We start from the raw sequence: 14,938 nt of genomic DNA, 5'->3' as shown, positions 1-14,938 counted from the left end.
GAAGTGAAACCAAAACCAATCGTGGCTCGCGCGTGCACATTTTCCCGCGCTTTGTGTCGGCTACGTGTCATTACTTCGAGTTTTGATTGGTTTGCCGGATTGTTTCAGTCCTTTTTGATTGGCCAAAGTAATTACTTTGGTTTTGGTTTTACGACACTCAATAGAAACTCGCTCTAATGGCAAAGCTATTAATTAGGTTTGAGAATGGTATGCAACACAACTATAACAGCTGGAAATAATTTTAATAATAATTATTATTACTTACACTTGTAAGAGGACGGCCACCCTGCAAGAATTGGATAAACATATTAAAATGTTAATAAAACACAGATCAGAGTTGTTGTACTGTAGTATCAGCGACAAGGGACCCCCATGGGTTTGTGGGCTAATTAATCCTTATTTCACTTTGTGGCCTTACAGTGTGTATTTACTGTAACAGTATATACAATGTATGTTGCCGGTAAAATCCGGTTTCAGGTTGAATCCACTTTTACCCGAGTTAAATACAATGGGGAGTGGCACTCTGAACAGTACCCCACCCCATTCTCCTTGCCAAAAATACTGCCAGCCAGGCAGGCTATACCTTTGAGTGTCAGATACTTCCCGCAACACACACAGCACTCCACCCCATTCTCCTTGCCAACAATACCGCCAGCTAGGCAGGCTATGCCTGGGAGTGTCAGATACTTCCTCCAACACACACAGTGCCCCACCCCATTCTCCTTGCCAAAAATACCGCCAGCCAGGCAGGCTTTGCCTGGGAGTGTCAGATACTTCCTCCAACACACACAGCGCCCCAACCCATTCTCCTTGCCAAAAATACCACCAGCTAAGCAGGCTATACCTTTGAGTGTCATGTACTTCCTGCAACATACACAGCACCCCACCCCATTCTCCTTGCCAAAAATACCACCAGCTAGGCAGGCTATACCTGGGAGTGTCAGATACTTCCCGCAACAGACTTTACTCTGTCTAACGCCAGACAATTTTACTCATCAACCGGGATCGTCCAAGGGAACCTGAGGGGTCAATGAGCCAAAGTCCACCTGACTTCAGTTTTCCTTTGTTACAAAGAAACATGTGAAATATTTATAATAACATTTTGCTCACCCCTTTTCCAACCAGCAAAGTAGGTGTCACAAATGTCAAGCATGGATTTTCCATTCCACCATACGGGAATGATGGAGGTAGAATCAGCAAGTCATATGTCCCCCAGACATATTTAAATGTTATTTCTTCGGCAGTGGCAAGCTGTGACTCAACCTGTCAATCAAGTCAGCGGTCAGAGGGTATACATGAAGTAAATAAGTAAATTAAAACTGCAGTGAAATAAGGCCTTAACTACCAATAATAAACAAATTCTTCTTCTTCTTATTATTATTATTATTCTTATTCTTCTTCTTCTTCTTCTTCTTCTTCTTCTTCTTCTTCTTCTTCTTCTTCTTCTTATTATTATTATTATTATTATTATTGTTATTATGAAAACAATTCAGTGTTTGGCCTTGTAATTCAGTGGATGATGCAAGGGACATACTGTAGATCTACTTGTAATCTGGAGATTATGGAAATTTCAATTACCATCTTTGTCACAATTTTTTTCAGCTCTTTTCTCGAAGGAGCCCATTTCCTCTCTTGTGCTAGCAGTCAAATACATCTATACCACAATATAAAGGATTATACCACCAGAGCTTTTAAGTAAGCCAACCACTCAACATTAATTTTTTAAGGGTAAACATCCTAATTTTTTTGCTTTTGTCTACGTACTGTGTGTATTCACAGGTGGCATTTAGTTGAATAAATATATGTACATGTACCTGTAATATTTACATAACATGTTGGGGTACATTCTTCAGCATAATTTGACAAAAATCTAAATGTTCAAATGACTGAAAGAATAAAGTAATTTGGAAGCTAGGACATGTATAAAATCTGATTTAGAAGGGGTAAATTAAAGAGTTGTGGGTATTGCAGAGTGGGGCTTTATCTTAAATACTGACATGTATACTCACCTCAGCAAACTCCCAGGCACTCACATCAAGCATTTCTTTCTCTGTCCACACTTTAGAACGGGGACCCACTTCTCTGAAAATAAGTAATAATTATATGAACCACTAACAGTCTCTCACTAAAAATAAGATTAGGGGATGCAGACAAAATTATCAAGAGTGAAGATTTCTTTCATGTTCTGCTCACAACAAACCATAGCCAAATTAAAGCAGGTTTTCATATCATTCCATGCAACAGAATGTCAGGAGTCCTGAGTAACAATAGTCAAAGACACTGAGATAGGATGAAAAGAGAGGCAGAAAATGTTTTTTTCAAACATTTTTCAAGGAGCATTCGTGGCTCAGTTGGCTAGTGCATGGGTTTTGGAGTGAGAGGTCCCCGGTTCCATCCTCGGTGACTTAAACGTCTGTTTTGACTTTCCTCTGATCCGTGTAGCTATAGCTTTAAATACCCGTAAAACGGAGCACTTACAGAGGGAGGGGGGTAAAGGGCGCACCGTCGGCTTCCATTGATACCAGCCTCATAGTTGAGGGAACTATCGACGTTAAATAAAGTTACTTTACCTTTTACCTTAGAATTGTTTTGTTTTCATCCTTTTGTGCACGACTTTCAACAGTTAATTGAATAAAGGGGATATCCATAGTTTTTTTCTCCCGTTGACGAGTAAATTCATCTGGCGTTAATAGACAGAGTACATGTAAAATTTACTAAGTCTCACTATCTATAATAATCATGTACATGTATTTATTTATGGAACAGAATATGGTTTGACTTACTGGCAGACTAAGGCAGCAGCAACAAGAGCAATAAGATAGCTTGGTATAGCAACCTCCAAAAGGAGAACACAGAAAATGAAGAGTCAAACAACTTAATAGTATCAAGACTGAATTGTTTTTTACAACAAGCCGATCATTAACAATAATAATCATTTACCACAGTGACTAGCTTAATGTTTCATTATAAAATTCCAGCCAAAACTTACAGCATCCCAGTTTCAAAACTTACAATGTAGACCCCTTGATACTACATTAACTGTAATTTGGTCTTGGGCTGACTATGAATAGTAGCTGGAAGCCAGATATTTTGGCCAACTATTGCTGTGAGAACAACCACTGTCAGTATCTACACCAACAGAGTTTGATAATGATTAAACTCAATGCAAAGGTGAGCTTAGCGTATAGGTGCTTGAGAGAGTCATGCATAACATACATTATCCACACAATGATGGGCAGACATGGTAAGCATACCACAGTCCACAAACCAGTGGCACCTGTCACATCGATGCAGCAGTCAATGGAATACTTATCAATCCATCCCTGCCAATGGGAGAGGTGGGTGGGAGCAAAATTGACGAGCCCAAAAAGTAAGTGCACTTAAGATTAAAGATCTACGTGTATGACAAGTACTATCAAGTATTCAGCTGTACTAATACTTTTCACATGACACAGATCCAGGGCGTGACGAAAGTGCTGTCCGATAGCCCGGGGATAGTGGAATGACTTGTCGGGCTAGCGTTTTCTTATCATAGCTTGATGGGCAAGCACCGTTGGTTCCCCTTTTCTGATGATAAATAGAGCTTTTGTATCAAAAAGTGTGTAGCAGAAAGCTCCTGAGAGAAAATGATGATGTTATGAGGCCAAATTATCGTAGCGTGACATCGGTTTGCACCGCGTCCGTAAATAACGTCATGACTTTTTCTGCTTACATAAGCGACCGAAATGTATTTTATAAACAATTTAATTTCGGGCTAGCTCCTCAGACCTTCGGGATAGTAACCTCAAGCAACAGCTTGCCCGAAGGGCAACCTCGTCTTTTCATTTTCGTCTCACCCTGAGATCGTATAAAAATCATGTTGTTAAAATTATGAGAAAAGATTTTTTTTTTTTTTAAACTAAAGAGAACACCTTCTGCGTGAAAGTATAGACCATTTTGTCTGTCTGCTGAGGGTGGGGCTTGCTTCCTGTTCCTATTGCACTCATTAAAGCCACAAGATCCTTTGGAACGGTTACCTGCAGATAACGAAAAATGAGGAATTAAAACATTACGATAATAAGTTCTTGCATAGAATTTTATGTGCTGATAAATCTGACCAGCTCAGTGGATACATGTTATACCAAATACACAGTTATCTAGCCATGGAGTCATCAGATGACTATTATACCCATTCATCCCTGACATAGGCAGTACCCACTGATAAGAAAAATCGACTTGCCTAATAGACAGAGTAAAATCTTTATTATTAGTCCCTGCACTCCTACGTACTGTAGGTACCAGAGGTTTTCTTGAGCCGCGAGAGAGCTGCAAAGCGGTGAAAAACGAGTCTCAAAGCGGCAAGAAGAGAAAAACCTCTTGCTACCTTGGACTTGAATCTCAATTTCATGCACATGCCACCTGTCAAACGTGTCAAATTGATAATTAACAAAGGGTCCAATGGCAATTTAGCAATCACACATCCCCCATTACCAACCAAACGAACCAATCATATTGATTTGTGTGATTGCAGAAACATCAACCAATCCGAGCCTGAGGGTCAGATCCTGACCCGGCGTCTGCATGAAAGTGAGTTTCAAGTCCAAGGTGACCCGAGGTTTTTCTCTTCTCGCAGCTTTGCGACTCGTCTTCACTGCTTCGCGGCTCAAGAAAAACCTCTCGGACCAGGGTAACTCGGATCCTAGGAGTCGATGATGTTAACCCATAATTATAGACTCCTGAACCACAGCACATTGACGAGTAAAATCATCTGGCATTGGACACAGTAAAATCTGTAGGTCTTAAAATCTTAGGATTAATTAAAAAGGGTTTAAAGCTGACTTGTTTTCCCTATTCCACTCAGTGACTGGCCCATGTTCGATTCCAGACTCGTGGCCATATATGAGGGTTAAGTTTGTTGTCAGGTTCCTTACTCTGCTCCGAGAGGTTTTTGTCCGGTTTTTCCCGTTTCCACAAAATACCAACATTTATAAATTCCATTTCCATTGGAGGCAGGACGTCCTTGAAAACCACTTTCGGTTGAGTGCATGGAGCTTCCCGGGTAAATATCATTGATTATTTGTTTCATTTATTATACAGTATTTATTATTGTGTTGTGTCTGGCTCCATGGATCCAGTTGTTTCTTATCTTAGTTCAATTGACTGTACAGAGTTTCATTCTTTTGACCTAACAGACTGGCATTACTAAACCACAAAACAGCGAAACAATGAAACAAAACACTAAAACACCATGTATGACTAATACTAACCGAAAAAGGTTGGATTTGAGATTAAATATCATTGTAGGCCTAATTATGCCTAAAACATTATTGCTCCTAATTCATTGACATTAAGATTAGGATTCAGATTAAGACTGATATTAGGAGCAAGAACGTTTTAGGCCTAATTAGGCCTAAAACAATGTTTAATCTCAAATCCAACCTTTGTCGGTTAGTATTCAATGTATGGTGGGGCCATAGATGGTGTTCAATTTGGTTTTTTTTGTTTAGCTGTTTGGTTGTTTAGTAATGTCCCTAACAGACACAATAAAAGAGAAAAAGAGCTGACTGCATACTGAGGGAATGTGGTCTTACATGTACCTACCTCTGCTTGATAAGGTGTCTTTACAGAGGGTGTATCTTGACATGGTATCAAACTACGGGCATGAATGGCCTATTAAAAAAAATGAATTCTGTCACAAACAGAGACTGCCTTTAACTCCAGAAAATCTAAAATCCCACCATCTTTCCTTGTGTCAACCCCTTTTCCCGTCATGAACCAACCCTAACCGGTTGCGCAAAGCAGCAAACTTAATTTTAATTACTTTGCAAGAAAACTTGAGTAAATGTTCTTGAAGAGTTTTATTGACTGAATTACATGTACAAGTTTAATAATAATAATAATAATAATCCAATAACATAATTTCTCTGAAAAGTATATGAACATTAAAACAGGGCCAAGTGACTTGGCACATTGAAATGACTTTTTGTAAACAATCTCTTTTTTGTTTCTAAGGGACATTCTCAAAATAAAACTGTACGACTATTGGGTGTCATGATTAATTTTTTTCAGCCCTGACAGCCATCACAGGCAAATATCAAAATACACATATAGATCGCAATCCTCTCAACTGTCATTTAATTTTATACACTAATTTGTTTCAACACTCTTATAGGGAGAATTCTTAAAAAAAACTGCCTTTGAGAGATCACATCCTGCCTGTTTGATAAGGGCCAGATCATTTATACTGTAAAAAAACATGGGAAACTTACACTGCAAGTCACACTCAGCAGTCATAACAAAGGGTTTTTATCGATCACTTCCATTTCAAAGACCAAACAACCTTTTCAAAACTGGATTAAAATAAATTTTGAAAAATCCTTCACCTGGCACTGAGTAAAGAAGTAAGGATGTTTCTTCCCTGCAGTCTGTTCAGGAGTGAGCCACTGGGCAGCAGAAGCAGTTTTGGAGGTTTCGTAACTAATGTTGATATGCAACTTGGAGTCTCTGAAGATATGCAATTAAAAGGAGTATTGAAAGGGAGAATTAATAAGCTATAACTGATTTTCACACTTATCTCAACAAACTCACTCAGTTGGTACTAGAGCATTTCACCAACATCGCAAAGGTCATGAGTTGGAATCCCACTGAAGCCCCCTGAATTTTTCAGGTGTCTATAAGAGAATATTTATTGCTTAACTCATTGACACCTCAAACACCCTAGGATGCTCTGAGTTGACGAGTAAAATCGCCTGGCGTACGTCTCACTCTCAGGAATGTTAAATTATCCGATAAGTGCAGGGTTACTTTCCCTTTCAATCTATAACCCTGACAAAAATTTGGTTTTATCAACGGAGTTGATAATGTAAATTGGCCACCGTACAGAGATTCTAAAAGCTTTTAGAATCTCTGTACGGTGGCCAATTTACATTATCAACTCCGTTGATAAAACCAAATTTTTGTATACTACTTCCCCACCGACGCAGCACCACAGTTTCTTTAGAAACTACCCCTTCATTCATTTATAACCCTGACAGTTCAAGTTTATACATTAACTTCATTCAGTGCGTCATTTCACAGGGATACATGATCCCAACAAATTGACCTGAGTGGCTGAGTGGCTCCATAGCTCACTTTGCAGAGCATCCAGCACCGGTATAGCAGAGGTCATTGGAATCCAATCCAATCAAATCCACCTCAATTTATTTTTTTCAGGTGAGAGACAACAATTATTGCTTTAATTCAGATAACTGTGAGGATCACTTCTCCCTTTCATCTACAACCTGCACTTAACCCATTGACTCCCAGGGGCTCCCCATTGATGAGTAAAATCATCTGGTGTTAGACAGGGTAAAATACTGTCTAAAAGTCTGGCCGGTTTAGGCCGGTTTGGACGTCAAAGGGTTAAACTAAATACATTTCTTTCATTTTTTTTATTTTTATTTATTTATTTTTTTAATTCCAACTTTATTGAACATACACACGTGCAGTTAACATTCACAAAAGACAATCTGCAACCCTAACAAACACTACAACTTAAAACTAACAAAAAAGAAACCTCATACAATAAAAACTTTAGAGCGCAATCAGTTGAGTACAACAGAGTTTCATTCCGTATTTACAAGAGACCAAAAAACAGACCATTTTGTTCTGAACTCTTTTTCGCAACTAGTCGTACAAGAAATATATTTTTCTAGCCTAATTTTATCACAAGCTAGGGAAACAAATTCATTAAAGATGTAAAATCTACTGTTAAGAGCTTTTACGTAAAGGAAATACTTTCCTATAATGACTAAATGATTGAGGGCTAAACAGAATTTAGAATCGTTATTAATAATACCAAACATAATTTCTTTTATTGAAAGCGATAATTTTGAGTTCACCATGTGTGAGGCCCAATCCAGAAACTCCTTCCAGAACAAAGTGGCTTGACTGCACACTCAGTGAAAAGGTGAATGATTCACATTTCTTTCATTTAACCCTTTGACGCCTGAACTGGCCTGAACCGGCCTAAACCGGCCATACTTAGTATTTTACTCTGTCTAACGCCAGACAATTTTACTTGTCAATGGGGAACCCCCAGGAGCCAATGGGTTAATCACTGATTAAAGGAGTACATGTATTGCCAGTTGCATGGTACAGGTACACAGGAATAAATTCACAATTTTAAACTAGGAAAACATTGGCTGTTATAGCTTAAAGTAAAATTCTCATACCGGGTCCAGAAATTTCAAGCTTGTATGCAGGTCAACCAACCTTTGCATTTTACCAAAAACTAGTCACCGGGTAAACTTTCTGGTTGTCTGGGAGGACCTGACTACCGCTAATTTCGAGCACTGATTATGAAAGAGGTCTATTATAGTCAGTCACCTTTTCATGGCATTTGGCAATTTAATATTCATTGGTCTGCCAAAAGCTTTGTGCTCATCACCCAAGCTGTATTCTAGAATCTCCCCTGCATCATTTGTCACTTGCTTGACTTTTATATCCCGTGTGTCTAGAGCCTGTAAGGTCAAAATTTAATATTTTGGGAACACAGTGAGTTAATGTTAAATTGTTTAATTTATCAATGATGACTCAGAAAAATTTAGGAAACTGGAGTTGGACCTATGGATGTTTGATTTGTCGTTTGGATACCCAACCATAGGAATGGGGGTAGTGTGAAAAACAAAGACCTGAAAAAGGACGATTGAAGATCCCCGAGAAAAAACACATTACTCCTATTGTTATGCTTATTGTTTGAGCACGTTGAAGGTTTGGAAGCTATTCAGCTGATGTGGACCTGCTATGCCCACCACTACGTCACTGGGGTTCTGATTGGCTCATTCATTCTCGGTTATCAGCTCATTATACCATATATGGAAACTGGCTGCATGCCATGTCGTTTTGTAAAAGTAAAAGTGAAACAACTTCCGGTCGTTTGGTAAAAATCGAAACAGCTCAGATTTCATCAAATTTGACGAGCAGTTATTCTATTCGCGCTTATTAGACATGCGTATGGCGCTATGCGTCTAAAAAGCTATTGACCAGCTGTTTTGTTCATATATAATGAAAGTTAAACTAGCGAAACCCTCTCACCAATTTCGTGACGCCATTTTCTTTCACTTCAAAGTCTAGCTCAGCCCGGCAGTCCAGGATGTGCTTATCAAAGAGAACATCCACCAACCATCTAATATTCGTACATAAACATTCATCCGGTTTGGAAAACGAGCAAGGATCCGCCATGCTTCCTTCCACTTTCTAGGAAGTCAAGCTGCCAAATGAGATCCGACTAAACCCAGTTCTTCGCATTCAATAACTGTCACGTGCGTACAGCTGAGGATGGAGTTTGAGAATTCCCCTGCGGCATGGACGATTATTTATAGTTTGGCCAATAAACTCTAGAAGCCGTCTTGCTATGTGTACAAAAATTGACATCAAACGTTAAAACAACCTTTAAAGCTGCGCTACTTCCCCAATTTTAAGCCTTAAACCTGCGAAATATTAGCTATCAAAAACTGACAAAATATTCGGTGACAAAGCTTTAAAGGGAATTAACGTTCACTCCAACTAAAGATTAACTTTAAAGTGGACGAAATCATGTTTGCAATAAAATATGTTCGTCTTGTGTTACGGTTTGCCCTTTTGTTCTGTAACAAGGAGCATTGTTTTGTGGCAAATGGGGAAACGGTATCGCTTTACAAATATTCAAGACGGTGGCGACAGGGAAATTTGAAAACAAAACTGGCAAAGAGATTTTGAAATTCATTTTTTTTTCGGAAACAAACACTTTATTTGAAAAATTTCAAACAAATTTAATTGGAAACATCATTTTTTTGTGGTTGAAAATTTGCTAACCAAAACTGCCAAAGAAAATGGAATTTTCATAGCTGGCTGATTTTAATCAGCACTGCACTTTCACGAATACGAATGAGAAGAGCTAAAAAAGTAAAACAAATTCTGGCTTTGACTGTAGATATTGTATGTTTACATTTCAATATCTCTGTCTCGTCCTGATTCAAAAAGTAGGACGGGAACTTCTACGGCCATTTTTGAGCCAAGCGCGCAAGAACGGAAACCGGAAGTGAACATTTCCGAAGTCCGGACAGTGGTCTCTCATAGATAATCGTCTCAAACAAAGAATAGATACGTACCAATGCAAATTAGGTAGTATCGAGATATGTTAAAAAGGAAAACAGCTTACTTCCGCTTGCTGTCTTAGGCACTCCAGTGATTCAAGAATCAATTTGACCAAATGTGCACCCCACACGACATTATACCACATTGCCGCGGTACCGACGCAACAACCGCGACAACCGACATTGCCGCGACTGAACCGCGACATTGCCGCGACAACCTACGCGACATCTACCGCATTGCCCAAAAGACAGTAACACAAGTAATCTGTTCCCTAAATATGACAAACTTGGCCTTTGAACGGCTCCCAAATTTATATCATGAAGTATTATTCAAAATGACACGAAACACTAAGGTCGATATCCTACTCAAGCGCATGAGAGGAGAGAAAATGCAAATCAGAGAGACAAATGAATTTACACTGGACACTTTTTTTTAGTAAGAACGTCTAATTTGGGGGCGGAAGCTGAACGTTGTTTGTTTTTTTTTTTTTGCCATCTGAGCCTAAAAACGTTTTTTAATTAACCTGTTCTTAAAATTCTGTGGTACACTAAGTGCAACTACTCTGAGTAGTTCTTCATTTTATCGTGCAAGAGGAAAACCAAATCATAAATCATCACGGTTAAGAATTTCAATTAATTGTACTGTTCGACTACTGTTTTACATTTCTTTTACATTTATTAGTACTCAGTAATAAACTACACTTTGTTTGCCCTCCCCCCCCCCTCTCTTCCCCCCAAATTTTGCAAAAACCATTGTTTTCAAATGCTCTCGGGACACTGCATATTCCCAAGAGCATTTGAAACCAATGGTTTTTGCAAAATTTGGCGGCACACAAAGTGTATTCCGGGGAATGTGAAAATGGCGAATGGCTAATTTGAACTGAGCTCGAGATTTCTAAGTTTTTATTATCTCTAAGAGGTTGAATATTTATGTATCACATTAATCTAAAACGCACTTCTAAAAAGCATTTGCGTTTAACAGTAGGAAAATTACCATTCACCAGACGTGAAAATAATTCAAAAGACGCCTTTTCAAACGATATAATAACAAACGTGAACTGTTTTTATCTTTTAATTTGTTTTAATTTTCTTTGTACGTAAATCTTTTATTTTCCAAACGTTTACTCGAATGCTCAAGTACGCGTGAAACAAGTCCCAGATTTGATGGATCGTAGAGCAGCACTTACGGAAGCTGTTTCCAGATTTCTTTTATGTCATGTCGGATGTAATGCTAATATTTAGCGTTATGTGTGTTTCAGTGGCTGTCTCTTGGCCCCGAGTTCGCATCTCTTCGAACAGACGAATATTTGCAAGAAGTTAACTCGTTTATATCATCCTGACAAGACAACTAATTAGGTTGTAAGTGACCTTCAGCCAATTGGACCATGAAGGCATTGTGCTTTCACAATAAACTACAATCTCAAATTTCTTATAAAAACTTATGTAAAGTTCAAATCGTTATCATCACTTCTATCTGGCGTGAATTCAAGGACTTTGTCGTTTGTATCTCTTTGCTTCTTCAAGGAAAGGTATTCAAAATGCAACACTTGGAAATTCGCCCTGCCTCGGAAGACGACTTCAGCGCCGTTGTGAAGCTCTCGCGAGCCACTTTCGAAGACAGAGCCCAGGCTGATCACGATTACATTCCCAACAGATTCAACGACTGGTTAGTAGAGCCAAAACGGTCTGCTTTCGTTGCAGTTATCAAAGACCGTGTTGTTGGATTCCGAACATTCGCCATTGTAAATGAAGGGAAAAGTTCAGTATGTGAAGCCGAGATGATTCACCCGGATTTTCGTCGCGACGACCTTCAAATCCAGTTGATCGAAGCTAACAGGGAGTTCATTCGCAAAAACTACCCAAATGTTTCTCGAGAGTTTTTCTACGCGCCAAAACAGCTGTACGCGCGTCGGAAGGAACTGTTTTCTGACCAAATGCTTTTCAAGCAAGATACTCTAGCGTATTACATCAATCAAGCTACTTTCAACCTAAAGAAGTTAAACGACGTCCAAGAACGGGTTGGACCACAAGTCAGGTCTTGCAGCAAAGAAGAGTTTGAAGATGAGATTATATCTGGGATGCTGTTTCCGAAGGAGATCTTTACCGCTGACGGCATGGTTCTCGAGGCCTCTCGCGCGAACGTGGGAGTTATGTTGAAAGAAGGCGACAAGGTGCTCGTTGATGTTACAGAAGAAGACGAGCCATTTAAGTCGTTTAGCCACGGGCGATTGTCTCGCAGGAACGAATTACTTCACTGGGAATGCAATGTTTATGCCAGGCACCACCTTCTCTTTCAAGTTCATGTCCTGGAGCATGTAAAATTTGCCGCCGAGGTGCTTTCCCCTGACAACACCTTAGTGATTGTAGTCCATTTTCTAGCCGATAGAAACATGGTGTCTAGTGGAAGAAAGCTCCTCGAGGGAATCTTGTGTTACAAGCCTTGCGACTGCCTGAATTTGAAGCAAAGCTACGTGCACAAGGAAAGTATTCATCTCGAAAGCGAGAACGGTGAGGACTTTATGGCGTACTGAACTAAACAGGAAATGTCGACTCAGCCTGAGTTAAAGTCTCGAGTGGGATTAAAGAGCTCTTTAGTGGAAAAGGCAGGAATAATAACAGAGTATAACAGGGAAATTAACATTGTCTCAGTGAATTTGTAAGTTCTTTTTACACATGCTCGTATTCCAGCAAGAATGATTTAGCTTGAAGTTTAAAAAATTGACTATCAGGTTTTTCCCAACCAATTAAATTCACTGCATGATTTATGAAAAATAACTGACTCCATTTTTCAGTTTTTCTTAATTGTTTTTACACATTTTATTGAAGGAAGTCTTCCTTTGATTTTCTTTTCCCTAACTACCTGAGGAAAGAAAACTGACCAAGAATGAAACAAAAGCTGACGTTTCGAACACCAGCCCATGATAATCGCATTTGAGTTTTTAAGCCACGGACGGCGATCGGAAGCAAACTATTTTCCTTTTTAGATTTCCTTGACACCACTACATTAAAATCGTTAGGAACCTTTTCTCTATTAATTAGAGACAATTAGTTTAAAAATCTGTGAGGGACTACTGTCTCATATGACCTAATCTCTCATGATAACCGAAAGGCACGAGTAAGGCCATCGCTTATGTTTACAAGTGTAATTTGCTTTTTAATTAGTTAATGTCAAATTTGCTTCAGTCCCTAAAAAAGTCAGGCCATGGATGGCGAATACGGCATTACGGCGATCCTATTGGATGGTCCACTGACGTTTTGACAGCCCGTCAGTTGATCGTGTGTATAACTCTGGTCTGTGAGCTGATTGGCCAACAATCTGTATATGAGCTGATTTGTCTAACAGCTGACCATTCAGCTCACAGACAGGAATTGACAACACACCAAAGGCAACATATTTCGAGATGGTCTTAAGGTAGAATTAGCGCAAATCATGATTTGGATAATGTGGATCAGGAGACTTAGCAGTTAAGTTTTAAAATCGCTACTCGATTTCGAATGGACAATCGGATCACAATTAAATTGTTAATTGCAATCTGTAAAGTTCCAATTAAGTTGCTACGGCAATGATAGGTGTGCCCTAAAAGCGGCAAAATCGAAACGAAAATGAACGACATTCCTTTTGCTATTTTTTATTAAAACGGCTTTCAAACTCGCATTTCAGTTTTCGTAATGCGACGTCTTTACAAGATAGATGAGATAATCCAAGCGCCCATGGAGGGCTACCTGCAGTCTGTGACAAAATTCCTTAGAGCAGTATACGACTATACAGATCTCAAGGTTTCGCGACTTACTCTCCCTTCGCAATGTTGTTTGAACGCGAGTTTTTGAGCCCATTTGCCAAAACAACATTGTGGGAGAGCAAGGTATTGCAAAATGTTTCAAAAATTTTATCTGAGGCTGTAGCTCACCTTATAACCCAGCTCCGAGAGACAACGTTTTGCTCGGCCACCCGCGACAACTTTTTCCTAGATTTCAAATCCTTTTCTTGCTCAGTAGCTGTGCGATCTTAAAAAGTGCATTAGGATTTTCCCCGGCTGATCGGGTATTCCTACCTGTCAAATTTGTCCAGATGCAATTTCCTCGAAAGTGGTATCCCGTGCAAATAGGGAATTTAAGAAACGACGACGGCTACGACTACGACAACGCCACAAAGCAATAATATCATTGGTTAAAAGAGCATAAATAATCGTGCTGCACGTGCAGCACGGATTTCAGCAAGTATCTCAGCGGTCCTCTGCATAACGACGACGTGAAATCACTAAATTTGAAGTTTTGACGACAACGTAAGCATGCAACAGTGAATCTTTCATTCTCTATTTTAACTTTAAAACCGCTCGTACCAATTTATTTTTAGGATACTTCGTTCACATTGTAGGACGTGAACGAGACTGAATAATCGCGAAAGAGTTATGATAGAATCAAGTTATATTTTGAGGTGACGTTTTCGTCGACCGTCGCCGTTGTAGATCTTAAATTCCCTAATGTCTTCACCCAGACGGTCTCCTACGCTGAAATTAACCCCGTCCAATAAGATAGAACAGGGAGCTTACGCAACGACAGCGGCGACGGCAACGAGAACGTCATCTCAAAATATAAATTCGCGTTATTTTAATCGCTTCGTGACTATCTCGACTTTTTTAATATGACAATTTGCAAGGGTGTGGTAGTTCCCCAAGAATGATACTGGTCGGAACGGCGCTTATTAATTTAGGGGACTCAATTGTAAATTTATCTTCAAGTGCTGACGTCCTCCATAAAACCTCAAATTTGGCTATTTCACGTTGTTGTTTTGCTGACGACGGCAAATAAATGGACAAAAGTGAAAAACGCACGTGCAGAGCGTG

At 39.4% G+C, this 14,938-nt stretch overlaps 2 protein-coding genes across 2 annotated transcripts in view; one reads left to right on the top strand and one right to left on the bottom strand.

The window, feature by feature from the left end:
• LOC138010926 (leukotriene A-4 hydrolase-like) overlaps nucleotides 1-9,275 on the bottom strand; it is a 28,420-nt gene extending 19,145 nt beyond the window's left edge. Inside the window, exons 1-9 of the mRNA XM_068857933.1 lie at nucleotides 9,055-9,275; nucleotides 8,347-8,480; nucleotides 6,363-6,483; nucleotides 5,581-5,649; nucleotides 3,912-4,016; nucleotides 2,784-2,836; nucleotides 2,010-2,082; nucleotides 1,111-1,263; nucleotides 266-286 (exon numbers count right to left, since the gene is read on the bottom strand). Coding sequence (XP_068714034.1) covers nucleotides 266-286; nucleotides 1,111-1,263; nucleotides 2,010-2,082; nucleotides 2,784-2,836; nucleotides 3,912-4,016; nucleotides 5,581-5,649; nucleotides 6,363-6,483; nucleotides 8,347-8,480; nucleotides 9,055-9,201 — 876 coding nt within the window. The 5' untranslated portion in view covers nucleotides 9,202-9,275. The remainder of the gene's footprint in view (nucleotides 1-265; nucleotides 287-1,110; nucleotides 1,264-2,009; nucleotides 2,083-2,783; nucleotides 2,837-3,911; nucleotides 4,017-5,580; nucleotides 5,650-6,362; nucleotides 6,484-8,346; nucleotides 8,481-9,054) is intronic.
• Nucleotides 9,276-11,540: 2,265 nt separating this feature from the next.
• Nucleotides 11,541-14,494, top strand: LOC138010338 (histidine N-acetyltransferase-like). The gene has a single exon (XM_068857255.1). The coding sequence runs from the start codon at nucleotides 11,633-11,635 to the stop codon at nucleotides 12,623-12,625; it is 993 nt and encodes a 330-aa protein (XP_068713356.1). The 5' UTR covers nucleotides 11,541-11,632; the 3' UTR covers nucleotides 12,626-14,494.
• Nucleotides 14,495-14,938: the final 444 nt, after the last annotated feature.

Source organism: Montipora foliosa, chromosome 7 (assembly GCF_036669935.1).
Source record: "Montipora foliosa isolate CH-2021 chromosome 7, ASM3666993v2, whole genome shotgun sequence".
Taxonomy (NCBI): Eukaryota; Metazoa; Cnidaria; class Anthozoa; order Scleractinia; family Acroporidae; genus Montipora; species Montipora foliosa.
Note: the sequence above shows the minus strand (reverse complement) of the source record. Positions and strands in the feature narration are given on the sequence as shown.